The following is a 20,760-nucleotide window of genomic DNA, read 5'->3' on the forward strand; positions in this document are numbered from 1 at the left end:
CTTACAGAGGCAAATAGACTTAAACAGTGTGCACTGCTACTGTACAACATGCAATCATACTTGAATCAGAACTGGCACTAAGGACTTCATTTTAATCTGATGCCAAACTCCAGTTGAAGGCTAATTCATTCCCAGACCAAAATCAACAGATAAAATGTCCAAAAACAGAGTAAACACACACATACGGCATCCACACAGACATATCTAGAGAGCGCTGTGAGTGTCTTGAGTCATATGTTAATTCAGTGGCACTGGGGGCTAGCATCACTTGCAGCACATCCACTCCTTTATCATCTGAATTGTAGATCAGCAAAGCAGGATTTTATGTATTGACTCCAACACTGGACCCGGACATCATTTTCAGACAAGCCTATCAATAATTTACTCACTGTTGCATATTCCAACACCATTTTAAATACTTTGAAGCGCTTTCAAAGCTTGTCAGCTTTGAGACCGCTCCAGCCACAGACACATACATCATAAACAGGGGCAAAATAACTAGGTTGATTGTTAACCGTACTCGCTGCTGCATGAAGTGAGGCACAGGCTGCGGAGTCATTTAACAACAGTCGGTTCAAACTGTTTTGGAGCTGAGGAGATGACGGGCTGCAGAATTACATAATCTGCGTCACATTGACTGAAAAAAGAGGCCCGAGATAAGATGTCGCCGTCTGATGAAAGCAGGCTTGAGCTGATCATTTTGTGATGCAGTGAGTTGCAGAGTGAATATGAAGCGGGTGCCTCTGAAGCCACATTCATCGCTCAATTCACAATCACCTCCATCTCTCACACCTTGGCTTTTGATTATGATGAGAGCCGTATGCCAGGCTGTCAAACAGAGAGCCATCAATCCCCCCAGCTTGGGCGTATTACCTGTCGACGCCGAACACAGCCAACTTTCCATACGCTATGATGCATGGGGCATTTACCCACCGCCATTAGCAGGGAAGTGTTATTAGCATCCTTTATGCAGACGCCTCCGCAAGATGTCACCACACCATTTGGGCACACTGATGTATAAGCGTCGTCTGTCGATAATCTTAAACATATGGCGGTGTGTATGGCTACAGAGTGTAATACACTGATTAGCTATGATGCAGCACAGCAGGCAGACAAAAGCTGGGGATCAACATTAATGGACTGCGTCTCGCTCTCTCTCAAATCCACAGCCACATTTTGCTGAGGCAGGTGTGAGATTGTGAAACACCATTACTGCCGTTTTAATGAGAGCCCTGTGTGAGATTCCCCCTGTGGTGGTCCCAGCAGGGCCTTATCTGGGCCTGCGCCGTCGGACACGCTAGATGGGAGCGATAACCTCCATCTGTCTTCATGACTGTCTGGCCTTTATTGCTTTAGGAGAAGTGCTGCTTTCACAAGCTCTTCCTCTGCTCCGCCAAGAAAACCAATATTTGCCTCTGCGTTCAGGCCGGCGTGATTTGTAACAGGGTGACTTTATGTTTCTGGTCCTTGCAAGGTAAACAAGGTAGATGTGCTCAGCTTGATGAAGGGTGGGATTCAAGAAAGAGCATCTAACAATGAGTTCTACTCAGCTCCTCATGAAGCACCAGATTTCGTGCTTCCCTGTGAGTATCATCTATGCTAGGATGCTCACAGCGGCAATACTAGCATGTTGATGGTTACAAAACATAAGGTTTATCTTGTTATCGATCTTAGTTGAATTAATAAGTGCAGCTGTAATAAGATGACAGGTACAGCTGAGGCTAGTGGTGATGTCATCAGTCTTGCAGGTAGGTCAAAAACAGTATGTATGAACTGAAAATGATGTGGCACTGGATGAAATGACAAGGGGTCAAAGTTATTCCAATCCATCCCCTGATGACATGCAGGTCTGTAGGAAAAAAACACAATAATCCACCCAATAAAAACCAGAGAATATAAACCTCATGCTGGTGCTAAAGAAGTTAAGTCCAGACTTAAGTCATGAGAGTTCATTGTCTGAAAAACATGAAGGTTGTAGAGAACAAATATTTCATAGAATAAGTAGGAACTGAACTGTTGGTTGTGCTCAAGGAAAAGGCATGGGATCATCAAAGTATAGGAATAAGAATTAATCGATGAAAACTTCAAATATTTTTTGACAAATCTCATGATGATCAACAGTCGTCAAGATGCAAATCTGCACCAGACCTGGAATTTTCTGATTTTACAAAGAAAGGAATTTTTTTGAATAGGCACGAAGGCCACATGCCAGATCATCCATCATCCATCCATACTCTTCTGCTTATCTGGGCTCAGGTCACTGTGGCGGCAGTCAGCTAAGTGGGGTATACCAGGTATTCCTACCCCCCCAAACACTTTCCAGCTACTTCTGGGAGATTCCGAAATATATAATCCCTACAGCTAGTACTGGGTCTACCCCGGGGTCTACTCCCAGTTGGACATAAAAAATACAAAGGAAGGCACCTTGGAGGCATCCTAATCTGATGCCAGAAACACCTCACCAGGCTCCTTTTGACATGAAGGAGCACTGGCCCTACTCCAAGGTAGGGCTTCCAACCCCCCCCCCCCCAAAAAAAATAATTTAAACTCCCCAGCCTGACCCGAAGGCTCCTACAGATAACTGAGCTCCTCACCCTATCCCTAAGGCTGAGCTTAGCCATGGAGGAAACTCATTGTGACTGCTTATATCTATGATCTCGTTTTTTCAGTCACTACCTGGAGCTCATGACCATAGGTGAGGGTTGGAATGTAGATTAAATAGAAAATCTAAAGCTTTGCCTTCTGGCTCAGCTTCCCCCGCACCTCAATGGTCAAGTGGAACACCTGCCAAACTGCTGATGCCGCAACAAATCCCATGTCTATTTCACACTCCGTTTTACTGACACTGGTGAACAAGACCCCATGATACTTAAGCTCCTTCACTCGGGGGAAAAAAACTCACCCCCAACCTGGAGGGGGCAATTCATCGTCTTTTGGCAGAGAACCATGGCCTCAGACTTGGAGGTGCAGACTCTCATCATGGCTCCTTCACACTCGGCTGCAAACCGCCCCAACGCGTGCTGGAGGTCACAGAACGATGAAGCCCACAGGGCCACGTCATCTGCAAAAAACAGACGCAATTCTGAGGTTCCCAAACTGAACACTCTCTGTATCCCTGCTGCGCCTTGAAATCATGCTAATGAATATCACAAACAGGATCACAGGCAAATGCTTGCTTTGGTTATATAGGTACCAGATGGCTCACAGCAATGGCCCCACGGACCTGCCCTGGGGACACAGTTGTAGGCCCTTTTTCCAAGTCCACATAACACGTTTTGTTTTTTTGCTCCCTTTTCTTTGTGGAATCAAGGCGATTAGTTACCAAAACATGATTCTGATTTCACTTTATATAAATTAATTTCTAGAAGTGCTAACATCATTTTAAGGGGTACTCTGTAAACAAATGAAATTAATCCTGTATTTATCATTCATATTATTAGAAAAAAAGCCATCAGTCAATCACTGAAGCTGGGCACAAAATGAAACTGCATGAAAATGCATTTTATTATGACATGCCAGAACTTAATGTACTAGAAGGGCTCCAGCCACACTAAAAAATATTTCTGTGCTAAGTCCATCCCTAGGTGTAGAAACAGCACAGAAGCTGCAGTGGGAAAGGAAGGAGACAAAGGGAAATGTTGGGCAGTGATGTCAGGTGAGGTAGTGTTTGATGCACAAAACAGTCCAGGTGAGAAATGCCACATTTCAAAGTACAGCAAAGTTTTATTGACTTAAGGCCAGCTTCTACATGGAGACCACAGGCTGAAGCGCCCGAATGAGGGAGCTCATAGTCCTAACTGTGGAACTACTTCTTAATTCCAACCTTGGCTCAGAGTAACACAACGTCCTTTCGCACCTCGGGATTCTCCTTTCATTCTCCCAGGTGTTTTTCTTGTCTCGAGCTATGCAGGAAATCAGATTCAGGTATGACTAACTTGCCTCAATCTCCGGAGCCATCTCGATATCAAAACCTGTTTTCAGTGGATGTTTCGGTCGTTTCCCCCGCTTGTCCCAGCAGGGGTGTCCCACAGTGAGACTCAGAGGTTTGGGCCGAGAGAATGAAAGCCTGTTGTCAAACATCTGTCATCACAGCGGTAAAGGAATTGAATTTGCTGCTTCATATTATTCTCCCACTAAACTCAGCATCAATAAACCATCCAGTCAACGCTGCAGTAGATTTACTAATGCAATTTAGTCAAATTCTATGTGGCCTCTGAACTACTGAGAGCTAGGAACAGAGCAACTGATATCTGTCAGCACTCTGTCCTCAGCGGCACTACAACAAGGTGATAAATCTTAATTCTGACATTTGGATTGTCAGCTCATATCTGCTTTGGTCTTCTGAATGTTAGATGATAAAACAGTGACATTTCATTTAATTTCACTCCTTAAATAAAAAGGTCCACATGTAGCTTTTGCTGTGATGTGGCTGCCGTCAATGGAAACAAGACAAACGCATGAGGGAAATTTGCCTGAATCTGCCTCGAATGCCTTGTAGGAGATGGCTTTATGATAGGGTTGTTGTTTAACATTGGTGGTATTTGGTGGGTTTTGATTCAAGCGATGTAGTAGCCATTGAAAACAATAGTATTATAAAAGGTAAGTTTGTACAGTAATTGGATAATTAGCCTATCCTAGCATAAAGACTCTTGCAACATATTAGTATTACTATTCTTGTCTCAACTGTATTCTACCTGCTGAAGTCAAATGTTGTCGCTAATTTCTTGTATTAAGAGGCATCAATAGAGAATGTCAGCACTGCTTTCTTAGCTTCACAGGATAATGACCCATTTTGCATGACTGAATAAGCATGTCCACACATTTAAGACAGCGCATCAAAAGGGATTAAAAACACAAAAGACCTCTGTGGTTTTTATATACTTAAGAATTGATGAATGGGTTTCGTTATCAATTGAAGGTATTTATGCACTTCGTTTGAGCTAATTTTTTATAGTTTTTTTACACTTCTCCGTATCTATCCTCTCCTCAATTTCTCTTACACTCACTAAACACGAACCCTCAGCGGTGAATCATCCTGATTAGCTGTGGAATGAGGTTGACACTGGTCACATTCTATCTTCTGCCCGGCTGGAGGTCTGACTCCGGCTGTAAGAGGTGCCATGGAGCAGACAGGATGGACACCGAGAGTGACAGTGGCCAGTTACTCCTAGATTGCTGAAATGATTGGTCAATAAGTCAAGGAAGAACATGTTCTGAGCACAAATACTTTGACGCTGTTGAGAACCCACTCCAAACTGCAAACGTGATAAAGGGATTTTGCAGGAGATTTCACAAAGAGGCAAAAATGCCAATTTGTGTGCGGCAGTGTGATAAAAAGAGAAAACAGAGAGGGGCAGGTCACTCCAGAAACAATGACTCCCCTGACAGAGAGAAGCAACTGATGACACATCAAGAAAAATATGAGAAATTCTCTGAAAAACACTCACAGTAATAAACACCTGAGTCAGTAATAACTTCAAAGAGAGGCACAGCCGAAGTCTTATTTTCCGTGTCCTTGAAAAGACGAGGTTGGCGAAGTATTTATCTTTGCATTATTGTTATTAGTGTACGATCACCATCAGCCCAAAGACTGTTAATAAACAGTGTGAGGGATGATTTCCATGCTGTTTTTCTGATTATTATTTTGAAGGATGAGCAGTGGAGGAGCGGCCTTGATCCGCCGGTCCCTCCAGGCATAAACACATTCAATTATATTCAACAAATGGTGTTCGGCTGGACGTGAGAGTCGTCAGAGCATGTGGTTCAGCTGCCTCATGGAGACGGGCGCCTTGATGCACGAACCAAAAGAAAACCTTATGGTCAAAAAGTTCAGGGAGGCAAAAAAAAGGCAACGGAGAGTGGTAGATACAGATGGTAGGAGCAGGACATGTTCCAGACCAATCAAAAAGTTCACGACAGCCAGGAGTCGAAAGAAACATAAGAAAGTATAGTTAAGTGTGAGAAGAATGCTTTCCTAATAGCAATATGAATCAGCGACTAACATTGCAGTGTATTTACCCAATAAATCAGTGCATTTATCAGCCTACCGCAAAATAAACAAATCTTCCCGACAGAATTGAGCCTGATTACAAACATCCCTCACAGAACTGGTTACAGCAGCTGCTCAATCAAGTGAGTACATCAACAAATCCTCTCGTCAATACAAAATGTTAGCTCAAATCTCTGAAAGGAGAGGCGCATTTTTTTTGTTTTTTTTACTTGCTGAAGGAGGTGCAGTGAACGGAAAGGATGAAATAAAGCAAACTTCATCACATCGGAATCGTTCAAACATGGGCATTTCCATTCAAGTTTGGATTCACTTGTCGGGTGAGGTTTCAAATTTTTTACATTTTGAACAATTTTCCATCTATTTCTGTGGTTCAGGAGGATGCTTTTTTGATATAAATCTCCAGAAATGTTTTCTCGAATGTGAAACTTGGACTTTCCATCATCATGGAGGTGTGTTGATAACTACTAAATCTTTATTTTTGACTCAATGTATCCTTTACCAACTTGTTAAAATTACCACTGAAGACGTAGAAATCCTTTGCTTTATAATTACTTTATAATGTACATGACATGTATGACTACTTTACTCTAACGACAGTACAGGTTTGAAAGGATTGGGTGATTAATTGATTTGTTAATCATCAGAAATAGGCAACTTCTTAAAAATGATTTGGGTATGAGTATTTTCTGAAATTGTAATGACAAAATAACCTATCAATCAAGAAAACAATGGGCTGATTGATTTTCAGTCAAAATGAAAATACTTTCTAGCTGTAACCCCACATTTTTCACATTCATGTCCTTCATTAGACAACAGAGGATGAGAAAGCAGGTTGTTGGTATTTGACTTCCTGCCTTGTATTTGTTGTGACTGTGATCCTGGCTAATTGAATCACAGCTAGCCTCGCCAGACAGCCAGTCGCTGGCCTGCCGGCCACAGCCCATCCACAGATAATGTCACATCCTCTGAAAACAAACTGATTTTGTTACAAAACACGGTCACTGTTATCCGTCACAGCAATAGCACGGAAAATAAAAATTGACTTTTAGCAAATGCTAAAAAGAACAACAACGCTGAGTGACAGGTTAGGAGGAAATGTTTCTTTCAGTATGAAGTGAACGTGTGAGTTATCACCTCCCTCTGAGTACCTGAACATCTGACAGCGCAAACAGTAAGACAAATGTTTGGGTTGAAATTGTTTTTTTCATTTGACTCATTTTTATATGGCCATGGCGGTGGACGCATCTGAATGTGTGCACGGGGGGGAAACACGATGATGAATGTGGAGAGACAAGACAAATAAAAAGTGCCGTGCATAATGGAGAGAAGGGTTTACTAAGTGTTCGCCTGCAGCCTGTTCAGACACACAGGTGGGGCTCAGTCAGGCTCTCCTTGTCAGGTGTCGGAGCGCTCCGGGCTGCCAAATGGGTGCCATCTATTCGGCGTAGCTGCGGTGATAATAATGAGGGCTGAAATGAATGGTGTCACTTTAGCGTAATTGCTGCAGCGGGAGAAACATGTTCAGAACATTGGGCACGAGAACTAGACACACGGGCCGAGCAGATATCCTCTGCAGTCTGACGTCGGTGTGTGTAAGGTGAAGGCACCACACAAAAGAAAGATTCAGTGACAGGTATTTTTTACCTAACAGCAAAGACTCCAAAGTCCTCATTTTGACAGAAGCTGTTCCTGACACAGACAGTCGTTTCAGATGACACTATACACAGACAAACTGTGAAACAAAGTCTGCGGTGAGCTTCAACACAAAGTCTGACACTTGAGACCATTAGAGCATAGCAGACAGCTCGCTATTCCCACTATCACCTTTGAGCATGCACGCGCAGATGCACACACACACACGCACGACACTGTCTGACTTTGTTTGGACAATGTAGCCGGTCTACCACTCTCCAGGTTTCAGGTGCGCTTTTAGAGCCAGCCTTCCGTGTCACCTTGCAACCCCAATTTTTGTCTATTTCATGAAGCCGGCTACATGCAGCTGTCTCCCAATGAGCCGCAGCAGCAACATTATTATTACTATTATTGTTATTATTTGATTAAGATGCAAAGGTTGTGTGCAACCTCACGTCATATCATGTCTGCTGGACAGATTGATCAATTTAAGATAAGATGCATTGATGCTAAACTGGAGTTACATGTCCAGGCAGTGTTGTAGTGGAGACCACCTAAAGTGAGACCAAGTCATAGCAGAAACCTGAGCGTATTGAGTCCGAGACAAGACCTAGAATTTGAGGGGTTGAGACCAAGTCACCACAAATGTGGTCAATTACAGGACGGGCCCTTCCAAAAGTGGTCTTAAGACCAAGATGAATCTCACAAAGTCCAACACCAAGTCCAGGGATTCCAAGAATGAATTAATGTAAATTAAAAAACAAAAATTTTGGCCAAAGGAAAAAAAAAAAGACCAACGTCCTGTTTGCAACAACAAGCTACAAGGATTTCTGGAAATGGGTTCTTCATTTGATGCAGTAATGCTGACATGACCTACAGGCTCCCATGTCAGGCTGTAACAAACAATACAGAGACCTTGGAAACAGCCAGTTGACAGTGTTGTCTCACCACAAGGTTCTCGGCTGAGATTGAAGGTTCATTCTTAATCACAAAGGAAGTCACAAAGATTTAAAAGGGAATTAAGAGGTTTGTCAACACAGCAACTAAAACAGGACCACCTTCCATTTCTTTCACTTCCTGCCACCGTCATTCATCCATTAATGAGCAGCTTGGAACGGAGTGAGTCAGCGCTTAATCAAAGCATATTCCCAGCTCGCTCATTATGTCAGGGACAAGCTCAGACAGACAGTCCACCGAGACCAGCTGTCCTCCAGTCAGACGCTGTGTAGTTCAATGACAGAAGTCCCCGACCGAGAGATGAAGTGCGCACTCACTAATACGTTCATGGGCAGGTAACTGTGCAGCACACTGGCAAAAACACACGCTGAGAGTAGAACATTTTTGGATAACACTACAGAAATGGGATTTTCTCTAATAGTCACACACAGTAATATGAGTTTGCTGAGCATTACTGTGGAAGCCAAGTATTAATATTAATACCGAGTCTGCTGACAGTTGACACCCCGCCCTCAGGTCACCTTGAAAGTACCTTTTGAATACACTTTAATCCCATCTTCACCGAAACAAACCTCTGTCTATAACGTTGGAAACTGACGCCATCATCTGACAAGATTCAGTGTTTGGGAGTGACCAGTCAGATGTAACAATGCTATGTCCGTTTGGGTCCATCGTCACCGCCTCTCCATCGATCAGATCTATGCACATCGTGCCAGCTGGCCACAAGTCGGACGACCACCTTGTCGGACAAGAACGCAGGAAATACAACAATGTTTTTCCTTGTGAAATCAGAAAAGGGCTCAGATATAATAATATACTGTGTTAAAAGGAATGGAAATGTTGTTAGAATTGTTGTCAAACCTGAGGATACATTGCAATCAGTCACATAAAATGAAGTACATCCAGCACTGCCACTTTATTTATATGTGTTCAGGACATAACTTTGGCTCCATATGTTGCTAGGTGCCAAATCAGTTGTAATATTAAGAAAAGTGAACAAATGTAATAAGTTACATTACTTTATTTAAGTAATTAACGTAATTACTTATTACACTTTTACCAGGGTAACTAGTAATTTGCATTACATTTCAGAAGAAACCTTCCAAGCACTGTTAACAACAACCAGCTAACAGCATTCAAAGCTAATCTAACAAGCAGTAACAAGCTACCAATATCCTAACAAGCATGCTGCTATCACTTAAGGATTCAACATTAGGTATCACACCTGAGATCATCAGATCACACAGGCCTACATTTTGACAAATAAACACAAATAAAATATCAGCCACACAATGACTGTCACCCTGACACAGGATCATAGTGCCATATCCCACTGCTTGCCTCAACCTGAATTCAGTGTTTGATCATTTTCAACAAGCACTGTGACATTACTATTCAGCTGAGTTGCACCTTGACCGGCATGCGCTGTTTCAGAGATCACTGTTCAAAAGGCATCGTGGACTTTCCCCCTCGAATCCATTATGCTCCTGTGTCATATTTGTTTACAATCAATTTGTTGCTGCGGCACTCCGCTCTCACAGAGACGGATGCCCGGAGGAGGAGGAGGCTCCTGTTTTCAGAGCTACCCACTCTTGTAACAGTTCAGTGGGTACGCCTTGGAGGTGCTGGAGGAAAGTGCAGGGGAGGAGGGAGCGGGGGGGGGGGGGGGAGTCGAGGGTGCAGACGAACTGTAGAAAGTAGGCAAGGCTGAGGAGGAGAGATAGTGCAGGAATCATTATCAACTACAGCAGTCGAGAGTTTAGCAGACATGAGGAGAGCTCCAGAAGGCCTGCAGCACACACACATCCACTCTTTCCCCTCACTTTCCTCAGTCAGCTCCACTTATTCTCTCATTCTGCTGTCTTATTTTTCACCATCATTGTGCAATTTTGCTCATCTTTTTCTTTTCTTTTTTGCTCTTTTGCTCATGTTGCTCATAGATCTTATGTATGCTCCGTATCTTTCTAAAACAGTCTCTCTCCTTCGTCTGGATGTATAAAGAGCATACAGAGTCAGCCTCATCAAGGCCTCTGAGAGCTATCAGAAAGAGACAGGCTCTCCCCGGTTGGCGCTTTGTTCCAGATTGATATCAAGTGTGCCAGAGGACACATTGTGCACGTGTGCACTGACTGACTGAGGGCGTGTGAGTTCATGAAATGTATGTGTCTGTCTACAGTGTGTGCGTGTGTGTGTGCATTCACAAAAGTAGGCTGGACACACTAAGAGGGAAAGCGACAGCTCGCCCGTTAATTACTCAAGTTAATAGAGCAGCTGCTGATTCACTCCCGTGTCAGTGAGATTCACAGCGGGACGGAGAGACTCGGGCAGGACATGTGAAGCATTAAGATGGACGTGCTGTGACTCGGGACGGTGGCTAAGTAAGGCAATAAGAGGAGCCATTAGATGCTTGCGGTTCGGAGGACACGACAGAAACTTTTAATGCATCCGACACTGATGGCGCTCTTACTGTTGCCGTTACATTTTAAGAAATCCCCCAAACAGGGAATGTTACGATGTTCTTAAGAGGACTTAAAAGTTTCAATTCCAAAACGTCGTGTTGATTTTCATCTCTTAGAAACTTCTCCTGCTTTTCTAACTAACATCTCCTCCATAGTCCCCAAGTCTTCCTGGCCAGTGTGTTTCCATGGCAACATGTCCTCAGACAAACCCTTTGCACAAAAGACACAGCAGGGGCAGTAAGACTGCTGATGAAGTTTTGTTACTGGTAACGCAACAATTATTGTGCTAGCATTCAAGCTAACCAGTTAATTTTCAATGACAGAAAACTCTGACTGTTTGGATGAAACAATAAGGCGATTTGTCCATTATATGGATGCTGACATTCTTAAAGTATATACAAGAAAATAAATAATACATATTTGGAATGGTGATTTAGAAATAGTGTGTTCTTCTCTTTCTTATTAGCATTTTTTTATAACCAGCACTCACATTAAAGGTGCACTGTGTAGTTTTGTGGAAGAGGAAAGAGAGATCTTGATTGACTGATTTTTTATGTTTAACACAATTAATAAACAAGCTCTCTTTGTTTTCATGACTGAATGACTAAATAAACAAATTGACCTTAAAGGACAACACAGTTTCATCATGTTTTAATTGTTTATATTTGGCGGACCCTGCCATCTTTCTAGCTTCAAACAGTGTCCCGGGAATCTTAGTTTCCTCTGAGAATAGCTTGTTAGTTCAGTTATGGAATTTTTGTTTTTGCATTATTACCTCATTGTTATTGTAAATCTTAAATTTCAGTTTGAATTTCTTCTCCAAAACTCTTTAATGTTGCTTCTTGTTTGTTAATGTAATAGCAGATTTAACTAGGACATTAAGCTGTTGTCATTCTGCTTGCACTTTGCATAAATCCTGATCTACATTTCAGACTAAATAAATCGAATGAAGATAACTGCAGCAACTTATTATGTGTCTTGTCCTGTCGCATCAAATGCCATCATCAGTGAATGTCTTGTTTTCACACACAAAACACAGGCGCATGCACAACCTAAAAACGTTTTTCATGCTCCACCACAAATCATGCATGCCTAAGAATATTCATGGTGAATAATGTGAATCCTAATAGTGAAAAATGCAACACAGCAACAGCAACACCAGGTACACAAGGTACTTACCTGCACACAGAGTACAGCACATGAGAATTGTAAATCAGGGCAACAGTTAGTGTTTGTGTGTGTGTGTGTGTGTGTGTGTGTGTGTGTGTGTGTGTGTGTGTGTGTGTGTGCGTGTGTGTGTGCGTGTGTGTGTGTGTGTGTGCGTGCGTGCGTGCGTGTGCATGTGCATGTGCGTGCGTGTGTGTGTAGAGGCGGGTTGTATGACCCAGGGGAAAATAAATCGATGAGGATACAAGGCTATGAATGCCAAACAGAAGTGTTCAGGTACTGCAATGAATGATAGAAGGGCTTCCCAGAACGCACTAGTCAGCATGTCCCTTTGCATTCATAGTATGATTGTGACATAAGTAATGTGCATCTGTATATCTTCACTGCGCAAAACTACACTGCTGCTCATTCGGAGGGGGGAGTGAACATGTTTGTCTGTATCTTGTCCAAGAATCAGAGTTTGGGTTCCAGCAAGTTACATAATCATAAATTAGCAGTTACTTTCTTTACAAAAAGCCAAAGCAGGAGAGTGGTTCTTAGCAGGCAACAGGAAGAGACGATAAAAAGGATGCCAGAGGTTCAGCGTGGACATGAAAAATGGCAAACAGAGTGGTGAAACATTTGCACGTTGATTGGTATCTATAAATAGAAACATTCAGTGAATTTTGTGGCATAGAAATGCCGAGCGCTCATCAGCAATAAAGGCTTCCACTTAAGGAGTGCATTAGGAGCAGAGGGACACACTGATAACAGGGAGAGTGTAAGATTACGATAAGCCTCATCCCTCCAGTTTCTGTGCGCAAGATTTAAAATCAGAGGAACAGAAGCTGGGAGCTGACTGAGAAGTGTTTCTGAGCGGGAGATGGATTCCCTGAGAGCCGAGGAGACCGTCCAGGAGAGGGCGCCCGTCGCTCGATGGAGTGGAGTGGAGCAGCAGACATGTACAGGAGTGAACACACACACACACACACACACACACACACACACACACACAATGCGGCCGTTTTATTCATATTCACCAGCGGGAGATAGCGATCTTTTCAAGGCCATTACTTTTCAAAGTCTCCTCTAATCTTACTTGCTCTTCATCATCTTCCAGATATTCCGCTCCTCTTGCTCTACCCTCTCTTTCCTCAAACCCCATGCACTAAATTTTAACACGTCCCATCTCTCCTTAGGCAGCACTGACTCAACGCTACTGTACTCACTCACGGGCGGCCTCCTCTAATGCCGGTGTTAATTTATGCTGTCGCTTTAGCATATGCAAATACAACGGTTGCGCACCACCAAATCAGCAGTGAGAGGATGTGCTGATTAAAAAAAAAAAAAAGGACACAATGCAGTCTTTGCAACTACTGAGACCACAAAGTGTGTTGCCATGGAGACAGGATGCCAAGGTAGACACACAGACATCACAAATACAGAAACTACTGGGAGCACTGAGGTTGTTAGCAGCTGTGTCACTGTGCCTCTCCTGAAGCCGCTCAGTAAGAGCTCTGAATTGTGTTTGAGATGGAGGACGATGGCTGGACGGTGATCTATGAACTTTGGGCGAGGTGGTTTGACAAAATCGGTTCGAGTTGTTTTCAGTCACCGCTGCTGAGCATTCAAGAGAAGTGCCGCGTGCTGTGTCTTTCTCCACAGCCCAATCTATCAGAATAAATGCATCTTCAGTGAGGAGCGACATTTTCTTCAGAATGAAATGGAATTTGCAAGCAAGCGCAGTCAAATTGATGTTGTTGTCGATTTTGTTAAAATGCCCACAATGTTGCCTGAACATACGCACACACACACGCACTCATGCTGGTCACAAGCGTGAAGAACTGAGTTCAACTGGCTCTCCATTCCAGACATGTCTGCTAAAGTATTCCTGGGAAAGTTTTGGTTCATCACACATCCATATTAATAAGGCTTTTTAATAAGTGTCCACTCTGTCAGAACACCTTGTTCTGAGACCAGTGGAGAGGTGCACCCATGGGTCCTCCATATTCATGCATTGATTGCCAGCCACCTTAACTAAACACACGGCAACTCGTCCTCTACTGGGACAATTAAGTTTCGTGAAAGATTCCACAAAAACTTGAGCTGACATTTGTATATAATCAAAATCTGCACACGCTTTCCATGCTGGTGGTTAAACTTGCTTGGCACAAAAAGAGGACAGCTGAATGAGTGCAAGCCCCAGCCACCTAGCACCCAAATAACATGGGTTGTATTTAAACTTGGCCCAGGACTGGCTTACATAACTTTTATGCTCAAATACCAGAAAAACTATTGATTTACAGGTTCCTTATCTGCTGAAGTGCAGATGATCTCGTCCCTATGCCCCGTCGAACACTTATTTCACGCTGCGAGATGCTCCACAGTTATCAGTTTGGACCCGGAGTTCCCGAGCAACACTTCAAACTCGTAAGATGCTTCCAATTCTCACTTTATCGCCAAGGTTGCTGCGCCCTTGCGCCACTCTTCAGCATGTGTCTCACACCTGGGGAGGGTGCGCGCACTTAGCTTTCCAGCGATGTGTCTGAGAAAACACAACACACCGTGGAAGACACCGCTCCTGCACTGTTTGCAGAACAAAGCGCAAAACAGAGGACACAAGATCACTGCAGATAGCAGCTATTACTAAGATGACAAAATGGCCATGAGTCTGACAAACGAGCGATCCGCAGGGCAGCCGTCGGAGCAGCATTAGTGAGGTTTTGTTAGTGGGATGGATGGTGTGGGAGCCCATGTGCATGCAGTCTCCTTGCAGTCGAGAGGTTAGAGGGGCTGAGTCGCCAAAAAGTGAACGCACAGAGAGAAGAAGTCATTATTGTGAGGACTGCAGCCAGGTACCTGAGTATATCTCTCTGCTCTTCAATTTCATCAGCAACCTCTTCACACCTGCAATGATGTGAAGAACCTTGTCATCATCAGAAGTTCGCAACAACTGTCTCCCAAAACCGCTCCCCTCCCTCTGACATGTAAGATTGGCCACACAGAGAACTCTGTGATCTTAGATGTTTGGGTTTTTTTAATCATTAGAGGTAACGTTTTGCAATATTGACAAATCCGGCAGCAGACTTGTGTGTTCTGCCATCTAGTGTAGCCGCCATTACTGCGGTGGCAAGTTGTAGTGACTCAGCGTCCACTGCATACTGCTCACAGTGACAAAATAATGAAAAGTTGGACTAACCTATCTACCTATCTATATTTCATTTACTAGACATTGGTTACAACAACAGTGATAATTCCATTTGATGAAATACTGTGTATCATTCATAAATAATACTTTCATGGTAATACACTGTACTGTGCATGTTACTGTACTAGCTAACTAGCATAATCAATCAAGAGCCACAGTTTATTGTAATAAACATAAATATAAACCAGTTACATGGAATTCAAATGCATGGATATTGTCAGGAGGTTCCACCGCAGTAATGGTGACATGTGTGCCTCTGCATCTTCCCTGGATTTGTGTAGAGGGCGGCAACAATTTTTTCTTTTACTATCGATTGTACTGCTGATTATTTCCATGATTAGTCTTGAATTGAGTCTATAAAATGTGAAATAAATGATGTGAATACAGCCTATGACAGTCTTCATTAACTACCATATACAATCCCTACATTCAAGCTGGAACTTGCCAATGTTTGACATCAGTCGATCAATGGTACTCAGTGGTAAGAATCACAAGATTAAAGCAATCAGTTTGTGGCCAAATAGCAAGAACACGTTGAGTCACTACTTAAATAAACAACGTGAACATCGTCAGAGTGCGTCTTGGTGGCGGACGATGTATGAGCGTACAGATGTTCGGCGCACACACAGACACAGGTAGACAGACAAATGTGACCCACCCACCGAGCACCCTCACCCCGGCATCACCCGCCCGCTCATTAGTCCCAATGACTGGCCTCGCTCCTCTCTGTCTCAGCGCTGAGTGTGTGTGACTGCTGTGTTTAGTGGAGAGGGGACATCTGTTTGGCCCTTACCTGTGTTCCTGTCTGGTAAGATACAGCAATGCTTCTGCAGTATGCCTGGCAACACCTTCCAAGAAACAACAAGGGAGGTGGTAGAAGAGAGAGAAAGGGAGAGAGGGGTGGGGGGGGGGAGAGAGATGTTAATATCACAGCAGCTCAAAGCAGATAAACAAGGTGGAGCTCGGAGGGAAGAAAGCACCGAACCATGCTGAGACCCACATTTACAGGGTGGCAACAGACACCCATTTCTCACACCATTTGCATCAAAAGGGAGAGCTGCTCCCGTATTTATCCAAGCCCCCTTTTCTTCTGAGCAGTGGAGCACTAAATGATGGTCCCGGTGTGGATATGTGTGTTTGGAATATTCTTTGCTTTATTTTCCAACTGTGCATCCGTGATTCAATCTACAAACAGTCAAAGGTGGGTTAAATGGCGTGTGAAAATGCGATGCGCCGACAATCCATGAGCGGAGATAAAATACTGCCGTTGCGTCAGTCAATCTGGCACTGGTCACGTCGACGGGCCAATTTTAGAAGCTCTCTCTGCTCCATCAGCAGCATCGCTATGCCAGGAAGTTGTTGTAGCAGCAAATACAACGGCCAATTATTGCACTGCTCACAAGCCTGGGGTGGTCATACCAATCAATAATGCATGCTTACAAGCTACTCTGTGAGGAGTCCTCTAAAAATTTAATCAATCCAAAGTTTTGTCTCAGATGCTAATATTTTGCCGCCGTTCACTCGTCTCCTGCGAGCCAACAGAAGACAGGTGATGACAGGGCAGGCAGAGCATCCTGTTTTAATCTCCTCATATGACAACACTCCTTTTGTGCTTCGCTTTGACGCTGAATACCATTATTGGCGTTCACAAGGCCCAAATGTGCAGAAATTCTACTAGAAAGAAGTGCAGGGTGGCAGAAGCGAAGAAGAGATGCGGAGGTGGCTCAGCAGGTGCTATCTCTGCCTCTTTGTCCTTGTGTCTGACTGACAGGCTCATTGTTTGACTTTCGTAATATAGACAGACCTCGCCCTCTTTCTCTCAGCTCTGTCTCTTTTCCCGGCGAACGTGTTAACATTCCTTTACATTTTCACCTGGTGGTTATCTCCGGCTCCTCTGTCTCTCCAGAGTTATTTTACTTCTCCGTGCGAGAGAACAGGACCGATCAGATAAGTGTCCCTTTTAATTAAAGAGAGGAGCGTGTATGGAGGAACCTCTCGAGAAAGAGAGAAAAAGACCCGGAATAAAAAATAGAAATGAACCCGTGTGGCTCGTCTCCGGGGGGACGTTCAATGAGATATCAACCCACTACATCATTCATACAGGAGGAGGGCCTCGAGCACAAAGACCCTTTTCATCTTGTCTCATTTTCTACGTTACCGGCAGCACATGGAGAGGTAATACTGCCATCACAGAAACACTTCATAAAATTGCATTTGTCCTTCGAATTTAGTCAACTCACTTCATGCCTGACCCTCTGGTTCAGTGTGAATGGACATGTATGACCTCCCTCACTTTAAATCGGGACTATTACATCTACTTAACAGAGAAAACGACTTGAACGACTGGTTCTATCCAATCAAGTTTTACTTGATCACTTAGAATCACTAGAGCTCATGCCTAAATCTCCCTGATATTGTCTGTGATTTATTCTTGTACGAGTGTTTCCCACATTGGTTTAACTGAGCAAACTTGGTGTACATTGCTTGTTTCAGCTCAGTGAAACCCGCCAGTTCATGCCCAGGAGGTTGTAATACAATGAGTAAAAAAATGAAGTAACAAAAAAAAGTAGTACTTTTAAAGTAAAAAAGTGAAAAGCACTAAAGAAAAGACTTTTATGCTTTTATAAGACGGCAGACAAAAAGATAACAAGCTTTGCAGTGTCAGTGCTTTGATTCGAAGACCCGAAATAATTGCCTGAGAAAAATAGTACAGCTGTCAACAACGTGACATCGGAGCCACTCTGAACTACACCAGACAGAAAAAAAGGGGAATGATTTGCCTGATGTTAGATGCTAAAATACCTCTAGGTAAATTTGCATCCATGGTGGTGATCACTCGGTAAACAGAGCATCACTTTTACATATTTTATTTTTAGTTCATCTTCGCTCGCACATGAAAACACTGGTGGATGCCACGAATTCTCCGGAATCACACCCTGGAGCCACCTGCATTATACGCAAGTCACGAGCGCGAGGCCAGACGTCTTCTTAAACCACATCAACCCCATCTTTCAGCCTGAAGGTTTCATAATCTGTTGAAGAGACCTGTGGCGTCCCTGAGAAGATAACATAGTGTCCTATTTGCAACTGAATACCCACATATCTGAGTCTATTGTCAGCAGAGGCTTCTTTATGAATCAGAGACTGAGGCCACAGACTGATTTCACTTTATCTGACATACTTTTGCTTGGGAGGCACACTGAACATAAAAGTATCACAGTTACCTTATAATTTGATTATGAAGTTAAGCTGGTTGAGTAGTGAGAGAATATTACATTGGATTTACATTTAGCAGACACTTTTGTCCAAAGCGACTTACAGCTATGATGGCGGCGGCTGCAGTAAATATGTAAATATCAAAAGGCACACAAATGCAGCTTCTGCTCAACTGCATGCCTTGCTCAGATGTACTGTTGGCGAATTGTTCTGATAAAACAAAGTATCAAACATTCTATAATGGATTTAGAAATTAATCCCGTGTCTCAAGCAAAATAAAGCATTCAAAATCCGAGGCAGTTCTTCTCAGCTCGTGTAGGAATTTGCAAAATTCTATAGATCATTTTCCATGTGTGACTTTTTATCCTCATAATCTAGTGAGCGCAGAGTCGTGCAGAAGAGATACTCAGTAAACAAGTATTGTAGAACATTGGGTGGTAACATAAAAAAAAGCTATCTCTGCAGAGATGTGAGATGATTGGTCTGTAATGACTCAAACAGCTGCATGATGTACAGCTATAATTGATGCTGGCTAGCGGGCTGGGTGCCTGGCAGAGGCTCATGCTGGAGGAGTGTGGAAAACGAACTGTCAGGGACACTCTTCAGCGTTTCAGACACACAAGATCTGTCACTTGCCTCTCATTTACGCTTTAAAAGGATTGGAGTTGGGAAGCAAGGCATCTAATTTCACATGAGGAAATGTGTTAGGCATCCGTTTGTTTGTCTTTTGAAGCTTATCTCGGGATGAGAACAAGAGGGGATTTATGTCACCGCGTTTTAACAGGAAAGATTTACAAGGCACAGCAGGACAGTCCCATGGACACATATAACTGGGACGACTGGAATCACAAAAACAATCATGAGTCTCTCTTGATATTTTGGGTATTTGTATGGATTTGTTCTCTAGCATCATTCGTCGATTTAAATAGCTGGTTTTATTCAAATAATGTTTTTATCTGCTGCCATATCAACAGACTACGGACCAGCTTTATTTTCTTCTTTCCTCCTCCACTTTATCAAATAGTTTAGGTGGTATTAAAGCATAAAAGGGACTTAAAGTCAAATTTTGCTCTACAGCACAACCCTGGTGTTGTAAAATGACTATTAAATTAGCCTTACAACCTGTCAAAAATCAACCGTGGCATTTTTTGAGGCCTTCAGTGGAGATGGAAATGACCAAAAACAGATCCTCAAAGACAATCCAAGGCAGTGCCTTAAGACTGGAAGGCCCATTCTTGTGAATGAGCCTTCAAACCCCATTGAGTCAGCGAGTTAATAAAAGGCTCCATTTGGCAATATTGTAGCCGTTCACAGTCATGTTCTTCCAACAGGACTGGCTGCTATTCTCCAGTTAGCCCCAGGCTGTAGGAAAAAACGGATTCAGAGGAGATATCATTAAACGCTCTAAAGTGGATGCTTCCGGTAACTGTCCAAGTTATCACCCCGTTAAGTCTACATTTCTTGTCGCATATGGTTTGGAAATGCATGAGATGATAGTACAATGAAGTAAACTACTTTGGTCATAAAGCAGGCTATAAAAATGAGGTGATTAAGAAATTATTCATAGTTCTCCTGTGTTTCTCGCATATGTGTTCAAGACTGAGATCTCTTAACTGTTCCAGATTCCCAGCATAATTTCAATATAAACAGTTACAGTGTGGCACTATGTACTATACACTACAGCTTCAACCAGTCACAATTAGGATGACTCACCAGATACTAATTAGATAGCTGAGCTTCTGCGGTACACTTGTGTGTAGCACATAGAAACTAACTAATGTCAATTCTGGAGGGTTTTTCCTCTCAGAATCAACAGAAAAGCGAGACATGTGGATTGTTTTTTGAGCTTGTCGTGGACTAAGCAGGTATTGGGCTGTGTGGCCGTTTACTTTACAGTCCAAGGGTACTCAAGAGAGACAAAGACTGTTGATGTAAAAGCAGAAGGAGAGAAAAACAACAAAATGCACGCTCTTGAACTAAAAAGAACAATCAAATGGTGTGAGTCAGCTGACTCAGACACCGTTTGAGATCTCATCAGAATAGAGTGTGTGGATCAGAGATGGCCTCTGAGATCAAACTTGAGCACAAACTGATCCACAAAAGTAAAGTTACAACATGAAAGAAGTACAAGT

General features: G+C 43.1%; 1 protein-coding gene across 1 annotated transcript in view; it reads right to left on the reverse strand.

Moving 5' to 3' along the window:
* Nucleotides 1-20,760, reverse strand: part of dlgap2a (discs, large (Drosophila) homolog-associated protein 2a) — a 174,405-nt gene that overhangs the window by 146,205 nt on the left and 7,440 nt on the right. Inside the window, exons 2-4 of the mRNA XM_037071440.1 lie at nucleotides 16,206-16,260; nucleotides 15,064-15,111; nucleotides 2,903-3,061 (exon numbers count right to left, since the gene is read on the reverse strand). Coding sequence (XP_036927335.1) covers nucleotides 2,903-3,061; nucleotides 15,064-15,111; nucleotides 16,206-16,260 — 262 coding nt within the window. The remainder of the gene's footprint in view (nucleotides 1-2,902; nucleotides 3,062-15,063; nucleotides 15,112-16,205; nucleotides 16,261-20,760) is intronic.

The sequence above is a fragment of the Acanthopagrus latus genome, chromosome 16 (genome assembly GCF_904848185.1).
Source record: "Acanthopagrus latus isolate v.2019 chromosome 16, fAcaLat1.1, whole genome shotgun sequence".
Taxonomy (NCBI): Eukaryota; Metazoa; Chordata; class Actinopteri; order Spariformes; family Sparidae; genus Acanthopagrus; species Acanthopagrus latus.